Here is a 21,713-nt window from a genome sequence, read left to right as displayed (position 1 = left end):
CGCGTCCTCCGACCTTTTCATGCCCTACTATCCACGTCGGCGTGGAGTTGAGAATAGAATAGTGTGGCGAGCGCAGCAAGCCATCGTGCCCGAAGCGTGGCGAGCGCAGCGAGCCCCGCGAGGGTACGCGGATACCTTCACAGGTAAACGCGTCCCCTCGCGGGCTTCACAGGTGTCCGCGTCGCCACGGACACCTGTGAAGCCCGCGAGGGGACGCGTATAACTGTGAAGGTATCCGCGTCCCCTCGCGGGGCTCGCTGCGCTCGCCACGCTTCGGGCTCGGTGGCTCGCTGCGCTCGCCACACTATTCTATTCTCAACTCCACGCCGACGTGGATAGTAGGGCATGAAAAGGTCGGAGGACACGTACCGCCGCCGCTCGCCACGCTTCGGGTTGACGTTGATCGTGGGGTGGCGGTAACAATTGGGGGGGCCATTTCAGAGTTCAGGGTAAGTATTTGGTCTCTAAGGCCCATTAAACATTGTTTCCTATGCTAAAATCGGGTCCAGTCAGCCATTTAACATGAAAATCGTGTCCATCGGGCCTTTTAACATTGATTCCTATGGCAAATCGTGGGCATCGCGTCGCGGCCATCGTGTGCACATTTATGGCCGGCCGCGACGCGACCGACGCAATGTCCATGTTTAACATGGTTTTCAATGGGAAATCGTGGACATCGTGTCGGTCGCGTCGTGTCCGGGCATCTTTAGCCCGCATACGACGCGACCGACGCGATTTTTTACCTCACGATGCCCACGATCAAGATCGTGGGCGCCGTGCTAGGTAAAGAGTACCGACCGCTCAAAAATCGTATCTACGAACACATACGCAATATTAGAATCGGATATGAACAACACAGCGTATCACAACACTTTAAAGAAAAACACAACATGAACCCATCACTCATGATCTACATGGGCAACAAACAAGTGACCCCCAACTGGCGAGGGGGTGACTTCAACAAGAAAATCAATAAGGAAGAGATGAAATGGTTATACCTCTTACAAACAATGCAACCAAAAGGACATAACATAGACTTCAACATCAGCAGCATCACATAATTAATTATCAGATAGTACAGATGACATGGAATTCACCCAACCCTCCCTTTTCCTCCTCCAGACCACCCCTGCCAGCCGTCCCCAACACTCCCCCCCCCCCATATATTGCAATATGACTAACCAAATTCATTATTGTACGTATAGAACTAACCTCCCATCTCAATTTAAATAAACCATATTTAAATAAACAATCTGATTAAACCCACTCTAGCATGGCACCATAACCATCATACCTTTTAAATATCCCTTAAGCATAACAATCCATTTCCCATGACAACCGTAACTGACTACAATCCTGTCCAGAATGCAACGCAGGATATGTAGTAACCATGACAACCGCCACTTGATAACAGATAGGCGCACATAGACGGGAGACACTCCTACTAATTAAGGAGATCAGACACACCCCCATGCCCTATATAAGACCGTCCACATCCCAAGACATTATCCTTGACAAAGGCTTTTTACAGCCGAAACGCGTTGGACACAGAAAACTACAGCACCCACAAGGCATTGCAGACCTTCACCAGTCTCCTCCAAGTGAGTAGAGCGCGCTGACGTCACATAGCGGTGCACTGAGACACGCCGGGCCCGACAGACCGGCAACTCGGAGCACAAGCTGTCAGCGGGGATTCACCGTTTCCCACAGCAGACGCCACACCGATCCAGGCACAAGACAGGATCCATCTGGTCTCCAAGAGATCCTAGGACGGCACAGCACATCTACCAGGAACGGGGTAAGAAGCAAGGTGCGGAACGCCGCTACTTGCTTTTCTTTCTCCCCTCCAGGACTTCCACATCAGGCACCACTGTATGCAAACCCCATCGGGAACTCCAGGAGACATAAGTCCACGAGATTTATGGTTTAAAGGTACCTGTTGGTATCCTGATCCCCACGGGGCTCCTGGTCAGTACAACCATACGCCATCAGCATTCAATACCACCATAGCATACAAAGACAGCAGACTATTTACACCCAAACTGTATCCCTATTAGGAGACATAGGTCCCTTTAGGACGTATGGTATAAGGGAACCCGTTGGCATCCCAATCCCCACAAGGGCTCCAAATAGGGACAGTTAGGTGATCCCCAAACACCCATTGATCTGCACCATTGACATTGTCACCACCAGCCTAATTGACCAACACTGCAAACAATCACAGAGTGCGCTATCCATCATTCTGTTAAAACCATTACCAAAGGTGTTCTGGACAACCCCCAGGACAAGCAGCACCACGCACATAGATCAGGTAGAGCGCAATATACCCTACTTTTTGAGAGAACCAAGTGAACGCCAATGGGTTTATTTACTTAGATGGGAATTCAATTAAAGATGGGATGTTGCTATGGGCAACCAATAAAATTCTATTATCTTCTAGAACAGTGGTCTCAACACCGGTCATCAGGACCCCCACACAGTGCATGTTTTCCAGGTCACCAGCAGCTGCCCTCTGTATCACCAACTGCCACATTGTAAAAATGCATAGGAAAACATGAACTGTGTGGGGGTCCTGAGGGCCGGAGTTGAGAACTACTGTTCTTGAAGGTGCTCAATATATAAGAAGTAATGGCTGTACACACACTTAGATTTTGACAGGTTTTCGATTCGATCTTACTTAAATTACAAAATCAAATCGAAACCGAATCGAAATCAAACTGTTTTTAAGACACCCTTTGATCCGCATTCAATTCAATGCTGTGTTTTGACTTTCGAGGTGAAAATGTGGAATAGTCTGTAAATCCTTCTTGTTGAGGCCAAGGAATTTTCAGGATCCGTGCGTGTGTGTGTGTGTGTGTGTGTGTGTGTGTGTGTGTGTGTGAGTGCATGTCTGTCTCTCTCTCTCTCTCTCTCTTTCTCTCTATATCGGACAGTACTGAACAATTCAATTTAGAACAGGAATCTTTTTCAAGGTAACATTTCAAGGTGCACATTTCACTAAATATTGTTAGTCTCTGGACTTTACAAGTTCATATTTACTGATGTGTGTATTCAAAACTAAAAACAAAATACTCTACAACCAAGTTCAGCTAACATGCCAGGATGAACGGTACACGGTCACTAGGTCGACACATATAATGTTGGCATGCCTTATATGTATCGACATATGACCTTCTAACCCTGTCGACTTTAGCCATGTCGACATATTTCATGTCTCGTCCTAAGCCATGTCGACTGTCAGAGGTTGACCCAAGGCATGTCAATCTAATATTGGTCGACCCGATGACCCATACCCGGATGAACTGTAACCAATGTCTATATACAGTAGGCATGACCACATATTAGCATCACAGTGTTTTTTCATTAGAAATACTCTAGAAATGTGTATACGTTTTATTGTTGTTTATCTGCGTTGTGTTCTAGAAGGTTCCTCTGTCATATGTCTTAAAAAAAAGACATTTTCTCAATAACCGATTCTTAACAAGAGGAGATATACTGAACTAAGACGCGGCAGTGCGATATGCTAGAACAGGGGTGTCCAAACTTTTAGCGAGTTTTGGTGAGGTGAAAATGTGGGGGGCCGACCATTCAGCCTGACATTCTTTGAATCATTAATCGCATCAGTATGGTCCCCCACTCTGCTCCCATTCACTTTATGTCCCCCACTGTATATTCCCTCGACTGCCCCCCCCCTCTGTATTTCCTCCAGCCTGCCCCCATTCACTGTTTGTCCCCCACTCTGTCCCTTCACTGTATATTCCCCTGCCTGACCATCTTTCTCTGTATGACCCCAGCCTGCTCCTCCTTCACTGTATGTCCACCATTCACTGTATGTTCCCCACTCTGCACCCATTCACTCTGTCCCCCAGCCCATCCCCCTTCTCTGAATGTCCATCACTGCCTCCATTCATTGTATGTCCCCAAACCTGACTCTCCTTCACTATTGTCCCCCAATCTACCCCCATTCAATGTATGATTCCCATTCACTGTATAACTCCCATTCACTATGTCCTACAGCCTGCCCCCCCTTCTCTGAATGTTCATCACTGCCTCCATTCACTGTATGTCCCCCACTCTGCCCCCATTGACTGTATGTCCCCCTGCCTGCCCCCTCCCTTCTCTGTATGTTTCCCAGCCTCTTGTGTGAGCCAGAGGACGAAGAGGCAAAGCAGGAACTGCAAGGACAGGAGATGCTTGGGCTCCCGCTGCTGCATGTTATGGGAGCAAGCTTCCCCCTTGCTGGCCCCCTCCCCACACACTGCTGTCACTGTGATTGCGGAGGAGGGAGATATACAATTGCAGCTGCAGGGGTTGGATGCATACTGACCCGAAAGACGCCAAACACATCTCACTGTGGTAGCCGGCACCTCCTCACTGCTGCAGACAGCAAGGTAAAGGCACGCACTCCGGGGCCCCACCTTTAATGCTGTGTGTCCCGCAACTGATGCTCCACCCGCTTCTGGCTGGAGGCTGCGGGCCGCTTGAAATGACAGGACGGGCCGCAATTGGCCCCCGGGCCAGACTTTGGACATGCCTGTGCTAGAACATATAAAATGGCATGTAGTAATACAAAGTTGCTACATTATAACAGTCGTTTACCTGCACAGTTTCTGCAAATGACAACACAAAGGTTGATTGATGCCCAGTCAGGATTTGGAGCGCGACAATCTGCACAACTTTGGTTCGATTCATTGAACCAAATCTTTTCAGCTACTTCATAATCAGCAACAATCTCTGCTATTGATTGCTGTAATTCTTCAATCCACTCCTGCTTCTCTCTCTCCGACTCTGCTGTAAAGCTAAAGTAATTAGACTTATTATGACATTGATTATCTTTTAAAGTCCGAAAAAGCAATGGAATATATATTTTCACCTAAGCTTAACCCCAATTTTAGCCTTCAAAGGAGGCATCATGGATGGAGTAATGGTTACAATGGAATAACCAATATGTTCTGGCGATACCATGACATCACCGCATCTGATAATATTGCAGTGGGGAGGGGTCACCTGCACCCGTAAGTGCAGCACTGTCTACACTATCCTGAGGACACACTAAGGCTGGTTTCACACACTCCGGCTGCTGCCGGAAGGTGAAATCCCGCACGGCCAGGGAGCCGTGCCGCACACATTAGTTCTGAATGGACACTATTGTGTCCATTCACACGGGATGGCCACGGCCCGGCCGCACGGCTGCAGCCGGATCCCGCCACTGAAAGGGACGGCTGCCGGGCTGTGGCCATCCCTTCCATGATAAACTAGTGTGTGCGGCACGGCTCCCTGGCCGTGCGGGATTTCACCGTCCGGCAGCAGCCGGAGTGTGTGAAACCAGCCTAAGAGCTGCACAGATTGCAAGGAGTCTACCTGGTGTGTCTAAAGCAAGGCTGGCTATACCGGTCCTTGAGACCTACCAACGGTCCACATTTTCCAAATCACCTAGCTGGTGCCCAGCTGTAGTCATTAACAACTATCACATTACCCATATAACCTAGCTGGTGCACATCTGTAGTCATTACTAACTGTCACATGACCCAAATCTCCTAGCTGGTGCCCAGCTGTAGTCATCACCAACTATCACATGACCCATATAACCTAGCTGGTGCACATCTGTAGTCATTACTAACTGTCACATGACCCAAATCTCCTAGCTGGTGCACAGCTGTAGTCATTAACAACTATCACATGACCCATATAACCTAGCTGGTGCACATCTGTAGTCATTACTAACTGTCACATGACCCAAATCACCTAGCTGGTGCCCAGCTGTAGTCATTAACAACTATCACATGACCCATATAACCTAGCTGGTGCACATCTGTAGTCATTACTAACTGTCACATGACCCAAATCTCCTAGCTGGTGCCCAGCTGTAGTCATTAACAACTATCACATGACCCATATAACCTAGCTGGTGCACATCTGTAGTCATTACTAACTGTCACATGACCCAAATCTCCTAGCTGGTGCCCAGCTGTAGTCATTAACAACTATCACATGACCCATATAACCTAGCTGGTGCACATCTGTAGTCATTACTAACTGTCACATGACCCAAATCACCTAGCTGGTGCCCAGCTGTAGTCATTAACAACTATCACATGACCCATATAACCTAGCTGGTGCACATCTGTAGTCATTACTAACTGTCACATGACCCAAATCTCCTAGCTGGTGCCCAGCTGTAGTCATTAACAACTATCACATGACCCATATAACCTAGCTGGTGCACATCTGTAGTCATTACTAACTGTCACATGACCCAAATCTCCTAGCTGGTGCCCAGCTGTAGTCATTAACAACTATCACATGACCCATATAACCTAGCTGGTGCACATCTGTAGTCATTACTAACTGTCACATGACCCAAATCACCTAGCTGGTGCCCAGCTGTAGTCATTAACAACTATCACATGACCCATATAACCTAGCTGGTGCACATGTGTAGTCATTGCTAATGGGATCCGGACAATGGGTCTACAGGAAAAAGGTAGACAACCATTAGGTCGACACCATTAGGTCGACAAACAAGAAGGTCGACAAGCAAAAATGTCGACATACAAAAAGGTCGACATTTAAAAAGGTTGACATATGAAAACGGTCAACATTCAAAAAGGTCGACACAATCATTAGCTCAACAGTGTCTAGGTCGACAGTCAAAAGGTCAACATGGTTTTTTTCACTCAGTACGGGTGGCTGACATCACATTAAGTGAACGCCCGCCCCCTCTTCGGCAGACTCCGACAGAAATAAAAGTCAATTTAGAATGACTTTTATTTCTGAAGGGGAGAGAAATTATTTGGTTGTCGTCAGAGGATTTCTCTTTGCTTCAGCCCCATGCGAGGCAATGTGTTTGCGTACATCCCCTCTCATGGTACCAAGGGTATTCGGACGCAGGGTGGGCGGGTGATGTTTATGGGCTTGCTAGGTAGCAAATGTACGTTGCTTAGCATTAAAGTCCCTTCTGGCCCCCAGCTCCCTTAAAGAGGCTAAACAAGGTACTATGCCAACTTCTATACCCTCCTGGCTTCCATCCAACACCCAGGGCTGTTTCAAATGTGGCCGTGATTCCTGCATCACTTGCAAAAATATTCAAAATAGAACCCTCAGAATGAAAGATAATGGTTTAATAAAACCAATTAAGGGTTTCATTTATTTTGATGCCAACTATGTGATCTACCTACTGACCTGTGGCTGTGGCCTTAGGTATGTGGAGAGGACCACAAGACCCATTCATGTCCGTTTCCTTGCACATTGAAGGAACATCATGAACAAATATCTACTACACAGTGTCGCCACGTTGAGTGCCATGGGAGCGATCCCAAAGATTTGAAAGGTACTCTTTACCTAGAAGGGCGCCCGTCGCGGGCATCGCGGGTACATTTATGTATGGCCGCGACGCGACCGACGCGATGCCCGCGATTTCCCATTGAAAACAATGTTAAACATGGAAATCGTGTCGGTCGCGTCGCGGCCGTCCATAAATGTACCCGCGATGCCCGCGACGCGATGCTCCCGATTTCCCATAGGAATCAATGTTAAAAGGCGCGATGGACCCGATTTTACTGTTAAATGGCTCAATCCACCCGATTTGGCCATAGGAATCAATGTTAAATGGGCCACAGAGCCCATTAACCCTTCAATGTCCCCCCCAATTTTTAACGCCACCCCACGATCCACGCGAACCCGAAGCGTGGCGAGCGCAGCGAGCCCGCGAGGGGCGGCGGTACGCGTCCTCCGACCTTTTCATGCCCTACTATCCACTAGGGCGTGGTGTGAGAATATAATAGTGTGGCGAGCGCGAAGCGTGGCGAGCGCAGCGAGCCCCGCGAGGGGACGCGGATACCTTCACAGGTAGACGCGTCCCCTCGCGGGCTTCACAGGTGTCCGCCTCGCCACGGACACCTGTGAAGCCCACGAGGGGACGCGTCTACCTGTGAAGGTATCCGCGTCCCCTCGCGGGGCTCGCTGCGCTCGCCACGCTTCGGGCTCGGTGGCTCGCTGCGCTCGCCACACTATTGTATTCTCACACCACGCCCTAGTGGATAGTAGGGCATGAAAAGGTCGGAGGACGCGTACCGCCGCCCCTCGCGGGCTCGCTGCGCTCGCCACGCTTCGGGTTCGCGTGGATCGTGGGGTGGCGTTAAAAATTGGGGGGGACATTGAAGGGTTAATGGGCTCTGTGGCCCATTTTACATTGATTTCTATGGCCAAATCGGGTCTATTGAGGCATTTAACAGTCAAATCGCGGTCAATCAGCCTTTTTAACATTGATTCCTATGGGAAAATCGCGGTCATCGCGGTCATCGCGGGCATCGCGGCCATCCCGATTTACCCACGATGCCCACGATGCCCGCGATTTTTACCCCCGATCACCGCGATTTCAATCGCTGGCGCCCTTCTAGGTAAAGAGTACCATTTGAAAATAATTGGTTTAGAGCGCATCAATGTCACTAAGGGCCTTATTCTGGTTCACTCCTTTTGGCAAATTCCTTCTTAGCTGGACAAAACCATGTGCACTGCAGGGGGGCAGATGTAAAATGTGCAGAGAGAATTAGATTTGGGTGAGTTATTTTGTTTCTGTGCAGGGAAAATACTGACTGCTCTATTTTTACACTGCAATATAGATCTCACTTTGAAGTAAAACCCCATCCAAATCTAACTCTCGCTGCACAAGTAACATCTACTCCACCTGCAGTGCACATTGTTTTGTCCAGCTAAGAAGGAATTTGCCAGAAGGAGTGAACCAGAATAAGGCCATAAACGTGGTGGTGATAGGTTTAAGATTCTATGCCGCCAGGAGATATATTGGATCTTCAAACTAGACTCATTGTTCCCCAAAGGACTCAATGAATTCGTAGAGATAAATAAAGTTCTAGGGTCATACTGTATGTTCCCTATTCTTACCTATTTGTTACTGACTCTTTAATATGTTTATATACTGTAGAATATAGATCTTTCTTTATAGAAACTTTATGATATATACCTATATATAATGGAGATATTTAGGGATTTTCCGCATAAATATACATACAATGCAGATATCTATTTAGTTTATTTTATGTGAGTAATGGTTCTAGTGTGTATAGTGGTAATTAGCTGGAATATCAGGATATCACTTCCGCATTTGTGGCTCAGTAGAGGAAGGTGACCACCTTTCCGGCCTACTTTGGAACGCACACTTCCGGTAGACCGCCACACTATACTGATGCTTCAGTCCCAAAGGGATTGCTATTATTTTTATGAACATTCAATTAGTTCCTTTACTTACATACATCTATACCTGGAAGTGATCACCCGGGACCAAGTGCAAAGGTCAATTAAACTATATTATTGTGATATTATTTTGCATTTCTAAGTTATTTGATGTATCATTTTGATACCAGGTATATGATGTTTGTGTTTTTAACTGATGACTGTGTCTCCAAGTATCCTATACTATTTTTATATATCAAAAGTGTGTTAAGTGTTTAATGAGCTGGACTTCAGTCACCTTGATAAAGCTGTCCTTTGATGGTGGCAAAACGCGTAGGTGAGACCTCTGGGACCTGTATTATCAATTTTTCTGGACATTTACCTGCCCATGTCTCTGGACTCTTTCTGTTTTTTTCCCCCTACTTTGGAGAACCTCAGTCTTGGAGCCTAGCCGCATCAGAGGATGAGAGAGGATCCGCTCTCAACACTAGTCCACCACTGGACCAGACACCTCCAGCGACAACAAGTACTTTTCATCAAGGACTCCATCATGGGAATATAAACCACCTTCACTTTTCCAACTAATACCCATCAGGTCATCAGCTCCCTCTTGTTTTTATACGTTACCATCCCAGGTTTTATATATATATATATATATATATATATATATATATATATATATATATATATATATATATATATATATATATATATATATATATAGAGAGAGATTTGATAGAAGAAACAAACGCGGCACTCTGGGAATTTTTTAGAAAACGTATATTGTAGCAAAAATAGCTTCCAACGTTTCGGGGTATATGTCACCCCTTTGTCAAGGATAATTGTGCACAATTATCCTTGACAAAGGGGTGACATATACCCCGAAACGTTGAAAGCTATTTTTGCTACAATATACGTTTTCTAAAAAATTCCCAGAGTGCCGCGTTTGTTTCTTCTATCAAATCTGTACACCGCTGTTCCAGAAGGCACCTGGGTCAACTATATTGCTGGAGGAGTGCCAGGCCTACACCCACACCTATATATATATATATATATATATATATATATATATATATATATATATATATATATATACATACATACACAGTTCCAGTCCAATTTGGCTTGCCTTGGTGACACACTGAACTACATCTGTCTGTCTTGAAAAAGGCCCTACGGGGTTGAAACGTTGACCTGACTCAAATGATGCCATACTTGGATTAAAAAGCAACTTTTACCTGCATTTGTTGGTGAGTGCCCTTTCTGGCCAAATTGGACTGGAACTGTGTATATACCTTGGAATCTTGGATTCCTTAAGGAGCACCCCTGTTGAGTTATCTACTGGGAGTGCCGGCTAAAACACGCTGTATATATATATATATGTATATATATATACAGCGTGTTTTAGCCGGCACTCCCAGGATGAGGTCCAAAGGTCCAATAGATGCTGACCCGGTGCCTTCCACTATGGCCCTCAGGCCCTGGTATAGAATGTAGAAATGAGGCGGCACTCTCAGATTTAGAAAAAGATGTGAAAACGTGCTATTTATTCGTCCAACATGTTTCGGGCATGTGTCGCCCAGATTTATAGCGGACCTAGAATAAATGTTTACTATTTTTATAAACTGTTCACATTTGAAAATAGATTTAAAACAGATTTTTGTCTTTACCAGAAATTTCTAAATGGTGTCGTGATCTCAAAACACTTCCGATCAATGCTTTTCAACATGATCATAGTCATCGTAATGTCAGTGATGGTAATCCCAGCATTGTAGTCCTAGAAAATAGAACAAGGAACATAGAATTATTCTATAAACAATTGTAATATAGTCTTACATAATGGATGAGCTATTGAAAGGGTAATAGATCAATGGGTAAGTGATAACGTATATTATAATAATAAAACAATTGTCACTGTACTGTAGTAAAGAATCCATAACTCTATTTATTGCTATCTAAGGATGAAAGACAATATGCAAAGCGATACTTAAATTTTATTTTCCTATTAAGAGTTTATGAAAAGTATTGAATATGTCAAAATTTAATGAGGACTCGTAAAGAATATTTTACAAACACAAAAGGCTACGTTAGCATAGAAACAAAAGTTTCTCCGCAAAAAGTATTTTAATGTAAATTAACACAGACAAGATACATTTTTGTGTTCAAATGGTATAGTATGGTTTAACAGCACAATCAGAGAGCAGCAGGTATTATACAGTATGTACAGTATAATAACCAACTTTGTAATGTAATAAGATAACCACTGAACATACTGTACAATATGGAGTACAATTTGGAGTCAATTGAACTTCAGTTTAAAATTAAGACAAAATTCTGAATTTCTAAAATTTTGAACTTCTGAAAATTGGCCGGATTGGCTCCCTGGGATGCCATAGCGGTTTGCTGCTGGGCTAGGCCCCCTTTCTCACCTTAGTGGAGCAAGTCTCATCTAAAATCTTCCAGCTCACTATTATTTTTTTCCTGTCTGGTGTCAATGGTGATGTTTATTTGCTTGTGAGGACAATGTGGGAGCCAATGTTATAGTCATTTTTACCTGAGCAGTGTTTTTCCTCTGTATGTGCATCTGAGTTCCACTGCGCATGTGTCTGGGTGGTGTTCATACTGAACAACATTACAGTAAATACACAAGCGCATGCACAAAGAATTGCATTAGGAATGTGTTGGTCACTCTTGGGTGGTTTACTTCATTTAATATATTTTTTTTACTTTATTAAAAAGCAAGGCTTAAAGTGGTCATGGAAAGGTGGTGGAACCCCCCCCCCAGAGCCAGGATATTTGGCACCCCCAGCAAACTATAAATTTGTGCCCTACCTCCCATACTGTATAAAGGGATTGTTCATACAGTATTACATCACTCAGTATTGTCCCTTATTGTTACGATACACTAGTACTTCTTATACAAATAGTAGTGCTTCTTGTACACATAGTACCCACAATAGTAATGCCCCTTACACGCAAAGTAGTGTCCCTGTCCCTCCAGCAGCTCCATGCCCTTTGTCCCTTCAGTAGCTTCCCCACCACTCTCTGTCCCTCCAGTCCCCTCTAACCTTATCACTGTGCACATAGCCTGCTCCTCTTAGTGGCTCTTCTTCACTACAGCGGCAGTGATGGCATGACATCACATACGACATACCAAAAAAGGAAACTGCTGGTACAGGCTTTTCTGCTGGAAGTGCAGGGCTGTGATGGAGAAGGAATTAGTTCCCCCTACCATTACAAGTGGTGGAACACATTTCCACCCCATTATCCCCATTTTAATCCCTGACATTTTTGGACAAGGGTTGCTTAAAAAAATGATGACTATAAAGCTTGCCGTGATTCAAGAAAGTTTGGGAAACACTGCCGCAAAGCAAAACTATGAAAATGGGTACTGTGGAAAAAGAAACTGGCTACACAGTAATATTACAGTAGCTGTTCATATTAACTTTAGGAAAACGTAGTTCTACATATACTTTGATTTGGGGGCATAATCAGAGGTGGAACTACCATTGGTGCAGCAGATGCACCAGGGTCCCTGATGACTAGAAGACCCACAGCTGCCACCAACTAGTGTGTGGAATATTCTGAACTAGGGATGGAGTGGAGGAGGGGGACGCAAATTATATTTTTGTACCTGGGCCAACAACTCTCAAGTTCCGCCATTAGGCATAACAATATCTGTGTGGCCCCCCTTGCAAAATTTTGCTATGCCCATACGGCCTACAGTTTTTGTACAAAACAATTATTTATTACCATGAATAAGTCCAAAATTCAAGACATTTTGGGGCAGATGTATGAAAGATTGTTAATGGGGGGAGAAGAGGTATCAGCGCACGTTATGTGCACTGATACCGTTTCTCCCCATGTATGAAGGAGCAAGCGTGCGGTAAATGACGCCCCTGTCCATATCGGTGCTGCTATCTAAATGATAGCAGGCTGAATGTATGAACGGTCAGCATCGCTGACTGTTCTGCTCACTGCTGCTTTTGCCCTATCTCAACAGCAGGGACAGCACTGTAAAGTAGTGAGATCCTGCGCATGCCCAGTCCAGCCAGCTGGGGGGAAGGAAACAGCGCATCAGTGTAAGCTATCTCCAGGAGGGGACATCGCCAGGGGGGGGGGGGGGAGTAAGTGCTCCCCCACTTCGGCAGACAAGATGTTAATACATCTTGTCTGTCTCCCCTCCTGCTTCGCCTCGTTAATGAGGCACATCAGAAAGTGTAATAGCAGCGCATATGCTCTATCTGCAAAAGAATATTCTTGCATTGCAAATCCAGGCACACTTATTACCTACCATGTACGGATTCAGTATGAAATCCCGGCGGTCGGGATCCCGGCATTCAAAATCCCGACGCCGGAATCCCGACCGCCGAAATCCCGACAAGGGGGGGACGTGGATCGCCCCCCCCTTGCGGGCTCATTGCGCTCGCCATGCAGCTTGCCCGGTGCCTTGCTACGCTCGGCACGCTAATTTATTTTCCATCCAGAGGTGTCGTGGACACCCACGGAGGGAGAAAGTGTCGGGATTGCGGCGGTCGGGATTCCGGCGTCGGGATTCTAAACGCCAGGATCCCGACCGCCGGGTTTTTAACTGCATCCCCCATGTACATACGCTGCAGCATTGCCCTTGCTCCCCCCCCCCCCTTTCCCCTCACATCATCCCTCACACACACACATACCGTCGGTCTCTCCCCGCCGACATTGGCAGGGTCCTCACCTCCACCAATATATGGAAGAAACCATCACATTTTACTCCCATGCTGGTAGGCATTTTTTACCCTATAGAAAACCCCAACTCTTTTAGGACCAAAGGTCCATTTTCTGAACACAAATAATAAATAAGTAATAAATAAGGAGAATCCTGGCATTCCATTAGTCTTATGCCTTTTTATTTATTGAATCAATGAGCAGGATTATAGGAAAATAAATGAAAAGATCAAAAATAATTAACAAGGTGAAACAGAATTGCGTGTAAACGGGCCTTTGAATTAACCTTTTACGTTTTGCTGCCATACACATTCCCCAAATTCATTAGTAAAACTGTCTTGTAGGCTTATTTATAATTAAGGTACATTTTCACTTTATCTTTTACATATAGCTGCTATTAAAATGGTTGACCGCTTTGGAATGTTTCCATTTCAATTTGTTAAATGATGAAATAAAATTAGATTTTGTTTGGAAATGTTATGGTGTAAAATAAAACAACCATGAATTACAAGGTGGGGTGTGAGAATTGGGTTAGATTCAGTTCCTGCCCCAGCCATTATCTCCATATTTAACAATAATGCTCCACAATTTCTGCAGACGGACTGCCCCTATTTGCATACCTCCCAGCTTTTTCAAACTCTGGACATGTCACGCTGAAAGCGCGGCCTGGGAAGGGGGTGGAGCTGTGGTTCTGTGGGCGTGACCACAGGAAAAGGGATGTGGCCTAGGACCTCATCCTCCCTGTTTTCATAAACACCCCCTTTCTCCCTTCCTGCACTAAATAGATCACTGGCTGCTCTGAGTGGTGCTCTCTGGCTCCCCTGGGACACTGTGACCTGCGGAAGGGACAGTGGAACAGTCTCCAATTAGCGGGACTGTCCCACTGAAATCCAGTTAAAAATGAACTAGTACTATCCTTGGTGCAAAACATCTATCTATCTATGAACAGTCATTATTAACACTTATTATTATGCATAATTGTTGCATATCAAATTAATCAGCACAGTCCACTCCTAGTGCGTCTTAGTCTCAGCGCAACTAAGACATATTTTCATCAAACGAAACTAGCGGCACAGATTCCCCCAGGGATCTTGTACTGGGTGTTGTATTGAGGATAGATATATGAGTACAATTCTGCATAGCTCTACGTTCTGTTGACTTGAGTTCTCCTAACTTATCCCGTGTGAGAACTCGTCGTTACACAATGAATCTCATTCAAGTGCTCGGTTTTCATACCAGACCATTTCATCTTTCCCATGCAATCTAGAATGCTATATCCATATACTGCAGGTAAAAATAAGAAACTGCAGATGCTCACGTTAATAATGGAGGATTGCACCAGGCAGCATAGCACTTTCAATATCCTCGGTTTCATGATCAACAAAAAGACATGTACTGTATTGGAGCACCACACAGGCTGCCGGATGGAACCTATTGGCATCTTAAAGAACGACAAATCATGGGGGACCTATGTTGACAGCATATCATTCAAAGATATGCTGATCTCAGTCTTGTGCACTGTATAATGAGTGCAGAGTGTGCTGTAGCCCCCGGGGCTGTGAGCAGGACAAGATAAACAGAATCTTATACAATCTGCTAAATTCACATGAACGTACAAGTCTGCAACCTGCCTCTAAATCTGTGCCCTTCACAGAAGCTTTAACCCTATTCTATCTTGGTTGAAAAGATACCGTTGTACTCTAAATTTGTATATGACAGGTGATTTGTATATTTTCAATATCAATGTTAGTGAAGTCATATAAAACTTTGTGTCCATTGTGTTGCTGACATGTACAATCTGCTCTTAACTATAACAATGCTAGCACGTGCTACAGATGGAGCCCCTCTCATTCACTCACTTATTGCCAGCCCCCGCTATTCTCCATAAGGGGGGCAAGACGCCAACGGAGCTATCTGTCACCTTGTCGTTGCTCCCTGACGGCCCCTGCCACCTCCTCCTAACCCTGTCCGTCTACCTCAAGCGGAGACGAGCAGGGTTTTCACTCCCCGCCGCCAAGTGACTGAGGCGTGTGTGCGCGTGTGAGACGTTTGCACGTCCCAATCAGATGGAGCTCTTCTCCGCTGGCGATCGGGGGCATTCTGGCAATTCCCAGCACTGCATGAGAGGCGCTCCATCTGTACATACTCTAACTTAGAAGTAAAAACATTTAGAGCCTTTGACAATAGACCAATATACATCTTTTCCCTTGACTCATATGGCCAGATGTATTAAGCTTCAAAAGTGATAAAATGGAGAGTGGTAAACAGGCAGCCAGTCAGCTCTTACCTGCCATGTCACAGGCTGGATTTGAAAAATGACAGATAGGAGCTGATTGGCTGGCTGTTTATCACTATCCATTTTATCACTTTTTGGAGCGTGAAACATCTGGCCCTAGAGTGTCTAAACCATTCTACTGTGCCCAAGTCCTGTGACTCTCTTCCCCACTCATTGACAGAGCCCACACTGTGGTGATCTCCCCTTGAGCGAACAAAGCTCTCCATTAGCCAGCATATCTTTAAGCAATCCATGAAAACCTAACTGTTAAATAAGCCAATCAAAATTGTGAGGCGTTCTCTAAAACCAGCTTCACATTGCAACTTTAAAACGATATATTGCCATTTTTTTACCGTTTTAAAACCGGGACAGCTGCAATGTGAAAGCTCCATTTTCAATTTACAGGTTACAGAATACCAGTATTTTGAAACTAAATAAGGGCCGTGCAGGATCCTACACGTTTAAAAAAAGTGATGGTAAAAAACGGCATTGAAACGGTAATACCCCTTTCAGAACGACTAAAACTGGTAATATACCTTTTAAGCTTTGCGATGTGAAAGGGGTTAAGGCTGTCTGCCCTTTTTTTTTAAACGTTTCAAATTACCGGCTCAATGCCTTTTATGCGATGTGAAACCAGCTTTACTCACCTTAGGCTACTCCACCTGATAATCAACCCTCCTCACTAATACCCCTTTTAGACCAAAACGCCGGGTCGCACCCGGCTTTTTGGACCCTGGTTGAAGCTGGGTGCGACCCGGCGTTTAGGGGCATTTACACCGGACGGCTTAAATGCCCGCACCCCCCTCCCGCCCCTTCCCGGCGCTTGAAGATGACAGCGCAATGTCATCTTCAAGCGCCGATTGACGCCGCCGTACCCGGAACGCTGCTGGGGGCAGCCCAGCACTAAGGTAAGCTGATAGGCTGCCCCCAGTCCCCGCGCGCACCACCCCACCATTGGACAGGAGGTGAATGGATGCCGCCCACAGGCATCCGTTCACCTCCCTCCCCCGCTGCTGTCTGCAGAGTATAGCAGACAGCAGCTCCGGCTGTCAGTGTCAGACTGACAATCCGTCCAACCTGCGGACGCTGCGGTCCGCAGGTTGGACGTTCCCCATTCATGTAAATGGGAGCCGGGTCATCCGACCCGGCGTTCCCATTTACACCTCCCTCTACCCAGGTCCTAGCCGTGTTCTACCCAGGTCAGGACCTGGGTAGAAGTCCCGTGTAAAGGGACACGGCATTAGGGATTTACACCGCCGAAGATCCGGGTCTGACCCGCCGCTGACCCGGATTTTTCGGCGGTGTAAAAGGGGTATAAATGGTACATTTGTTTTCAATCTCAGGTAATCCACTGACTCCTCACACTGCCATCTCTGTGTGATTGGATGATACAGTCCATGGAAAAATATGTAAATGTACCATTTAACCTCCTGTATAAAAACACCTACAGTATTTCCTATAGAATGTAATACTCATGCCGGTGCTATAAAAACTAATGTTAACCCTTCAAGTGACAAAATCTCTGTGAGAAATGTGCAAAATATATGCTAAAAATACCAGCATCGCTCACATTTGTTATATAAATTCAAAAAAGGAATGTTGTGTTAAAAAAAAGTATATTTCCTAAATAAGGTAAACAATACAGGTCATTATGACGAATTAAAATGTTTGCCAATTTTCACACCTATTTTGACCAATTTACTTGGCAATCAAAGCGTTAATAATAAAAATAAATATAATAATAATAATAATAATATTTAATAATGCTATCAAATGGCCTTAGCAGTGCTTTGAGTCAGTCAGTTTCCAAACTGCTTGGTGGGATCTAATGGCATCCTAGATTAAGTCATTGCTTGAATAACGAATGCCGGAAGCTCTCTCTCTCTCTCTCTGCATATGTTACATCTGCCCCACCTGCAGTACAACATGGTTTTGCCCATTTGAGAAAGATTTCGCTTTTTCGATCAACTCTGGATCAGGACCCATGTCTAATTAAGCAGAGATTCCAAGGCTTGTGAAATCTGCTTAGGTCAAAAGCTATGGATGTCACCAAAACCTCATTTCCTTTTCACTTGTGTTTGCAAATAAATACAGCTGGATTCTATATTTGGTTAAGCATAATGATTGGTAATTATTGAAAACACTGGCGTTTTACATTTTGAAATAAGATGTATTTGGAAGTAATGTGTATTTAAAATAAACTAAAATGAAAAGAACATGGCAAAATAGGGTGGATTACATTGATAAAGGACTTCATGGCATAACAGAGGCAATCAGGGCCGGTGCTAGGGTGTCCGGCGCCCTCCTGCAAACCATACATTTTGCGCCCTTTCACATTGCCATTGCAACAAGTTGCAGCCCGATTGTGGGAGTGTATGCAACATGCGATCCTATGGATGATCTCGGGTGCATGTACATGTATGCATACACCATCTCAGTGCTGTGTCCACAAAATGTTGCAGGCACTAAAGATGCCCATACACGCTAAGAGAATCACATATGTTATGGGCTAGATCGCATCACATGGCATGCAAGAGGGGAGGAGATAGAGGTGGCGGAGTGTTGAGGACTGGCAGTGGCACTGGCACAGCACACTGAGAAGAGGGAAGGAAGGGGAGGCGGCGCTGCTGCCTGTTCATCATTTGATTGACAGCTGACAGGCGCAGGTAGCAATGGGTAGGGGGCGGATCCGGACATGGCATGTCATCCAGGCATTCACAGACAGAGCTACATGCCTCAGCACAAGTGTCCGTGAGGAAGAGGGGGCAGGTCACAGGAGGAGGACAGTGTGTGCGCAGTGCAGGGAGCTGCTCAGCCTCTCCATACTGCCGCCAGCTGTCAGACAGGCACTGCGGGCGGTGTGCAGGAGTGCAGGAGGCAGTGACAGTGATGGATGAGGCATCTTTAGCAGAGCAGGGAGGGAGACAGCGCCTTTTCAGCATGGCGCCTCCCTGCTTTGCAGGAGCTGCTGAGTGGGTAGCGCCGGCCCTGGAGGCAATGGCCCTTATTTAGATCTGATCGCAGTACAAATTTGTTCTCAAAATGGGCAAAACCATGTGCACTGCAGGTGGGGCAGAAGTAACATGTGCAGTTAGAGTTGGGTGGGGTGTCTTGAAACTGAAATCTATATTGCAGTGTAAAAATAATGCAGCCACATACAGTACCTCTCAACCGTCCTGATAATCGCGGGAAAGTCCCGGTTTTCGGGGACGTTCTCGCGTCCCTCCCGCCACCGCCAGTGTCTCGCGGCGGGGGGGACAGTTGGAAGTACCCCGTTAGTTGCTGTCGAGCGGAAAATAGACGCTGTGCGCACGGCGTCTATCCCCCGCATCCAGAGGGGCTGGGAGCTTGGCTAGAGGCTCACAGAGCGAATATAGGACATGCCCCTCCTGCGGCAAGCCACGCCTCCTATTTTCGGACGTGTCCCTCCTTGGACATACTAGAAGTTGGGAGGTATGCAGACAGTATTTACCCTGCACAGAAACAAAATAACTCACACAAATCTAACTCTCTCTGCACGTTACATCTGCCCCTGCATCTGCCCCACCTGCAGTGCACATGGTTTTGCCCATTTTGAGAACAAATTTTTACTGCAATCAGATCTGAATAAGGGCCAATGTGTAGAGCTTGGTGTTAAAACTGTAGTACAGTAGTTACATAAACTCTATCATGAAATAAGAAAAAAACTGCCACAATAATGATATGGTGAGAGACAAAATAAAAGTTAAAATCCATCTCATGCTAATGGCCCTTATTCTGATCGGTGCGGAAATTCCCGCATGCGGACGGACCGCCGATGTTGATCGTCTGCGCATGTGCAGAGGTCACTCTGCGCATGTGCAGGCGATTTCGCCGCACGGATTCTTTATACGCCGCACAGGGGGCGTAGAGGGGCGTGAGGGGCTACTTAGCCTCATTACCCTATGCATACGCCCCCCGTTTCATGGGCGTTCCCATGCAAACGCGGGGCGTATGCATGGTAATGAGGCCGTGACGCGTGTGTACGGGGCGGGCATCTGACATCGCCGGATGTCAGCTGCCCGCCTCTATACATGATTTCACACGGACAAGTGTCCGTGTGGTCTTGTGTTGCGGGACCTGGTGGAGCGTGCGGCCCTGCATTCGATGTTCGGCGACCATCGAATGCAGGGGCTGCTCCCACCATGGAGGAGGCGTATCCCCGTCCAATTTCATGCGGATCGCCACATATCCGCATACGGACGGCAGGTGGCGATCCGTATGGAAGGCGGGGATTCGCCTGCACGGTTGCGGCCGCATATTCTGATCGGGCCGCACCGATCAGAATAAGGGCCATAATTATGTGCATTGCACTGTGATCCCAAAAATAAAATTTGTATTGGCACATGCCAAGTTACCAGCAGTATATTAGTATCATCGGAATGGTTGTCAGATTGCCAGGAGCAACACGATTAAGAAAGAATGGAATGAAAGTAAGACAAATAATATTAATGGAGGCAGTGTGTAATGTCATTAATGGTGAACCTGAAACAGAGGTGGAATCTTGATATTTAGCAATAGGAAGTACAGAGAAAAACAACTTAGGTAATTTTAAAGGTCGCTGGATAAAAAACTTTGGTACTTGTTTCCTAGAACGGCCACAATCGTGAGTGATCGTGGCTCTTAATTAAGGGACACGATCCTCACGATGTGGCCGATTTTTTACAATTTTTTCCCTTTGAATGACAGAAATCGGGTCAATCGGTCGGTCGCGACCAATTAAAATCGGCCGCGATGCGACCGACCGATTCACCCGATTTTTCCATAGACTTCAATGTTAAAAAATCTTTTAACATTGAAATCGGGAGGATCGCGTCGGTCTTGTGCCATTATAATGGCACAAGATTAGATGGACTTGATTAAGTCCATCTCACATAGGGAAAAATGATAAAAAAGGTGAAATGGGCCAATATGACCCATTTCACATTTTTTATGTGCCCGCCATGACCCCACGATAGACGTGAACCCGAAGCGTGGCGAGGGGCGGCGGTACGCGTCCTCCGACCTTTTCATTCCCCTACTATCCACGTCGGCGTGGAGTTGAGAATATATAGTGTGGCGAGCGCAGCGAGCCACCGAGCCCGAAGCGTGGCGAGCGCAGCGAGCCCCGCGAGGGGACGCGTATACCTGTGAAGTTATACGCGGCCCCTCGCGGGGCTCGCTGCGCTCGCCACGCTTCGGGCTCGGTGGCTCGCTGCGCTCGCCACACTATATATTCTCAACTCCACGCCGACGTGGATAGTAGGGGAATGAAAAGGTCGGAGGACGCGCACCGCCGCCCCTCGCGGGCTCGCTGCGCTCGCCACGCTTCGGGTTGACGTCTATCGTGGGGTCTAGCCCACTCAGTAACATTTGGGGGGGCAATTGAAACAAATCTGGTGAAAAAAAAAAAAAAAAACGGGTGAAAAATCGGTCGGTCGGATCGGTCGCATCGTATGCGACCAAATCGCATGCGATGCGATTGATCCGATTTTTTATCTTACGACCACAACGATCTAAATCGTTGTGGCCGTGCTAGGAAACA

General features: G+C 46.2%; 1 protein-coding gene across 1 annotated transcript in view; it reads right to left on the bottom strand.

Moving 5' to 3' along the window:
- Positions 1-21,713, bottom strand: part of ARAP2 (ArfGAP with RhoGAP domain, ankyrin repeat and PH domain 2) — a 259,491-nt gene that overhangs the window by 181,672 nt on the left and 56,106 nt on the right. The window contains exons 9-10 of the mRNA XM_083149954.1: positions 10,860-10,966; positions 4,600-4,799 (exon numbers count right to left, since the gene is read on the bottom strand). Of these exons, the coding sequence (XP_083006080.1) occupies positions 4,600-4,799; positions 10,860-10,966 (307 nt within the window). The remainder of the gene's footprint in view (positions 1-4,599; positions 4,800-10,859; positions 10,967-21,713) is intronic.

The sequence above is a fragment of the Crinia signifera genome, chromosome 1, assembly GCF_055691185.1.
Source record: "Crinia signifera chromosome 1, ASM5569118v1, whole genome shotgun sequence".
Lineage (NCBI taxonomy): Eukaryota > Metazoa > Chordata > Amphibia > Anura > Myobatrachidae > Crinia > Crinia signifera.
Note: the sequence above shows the minus strand (reverse complement) of the source record. Positions and strands in the feature narration are given on the sequence as shown.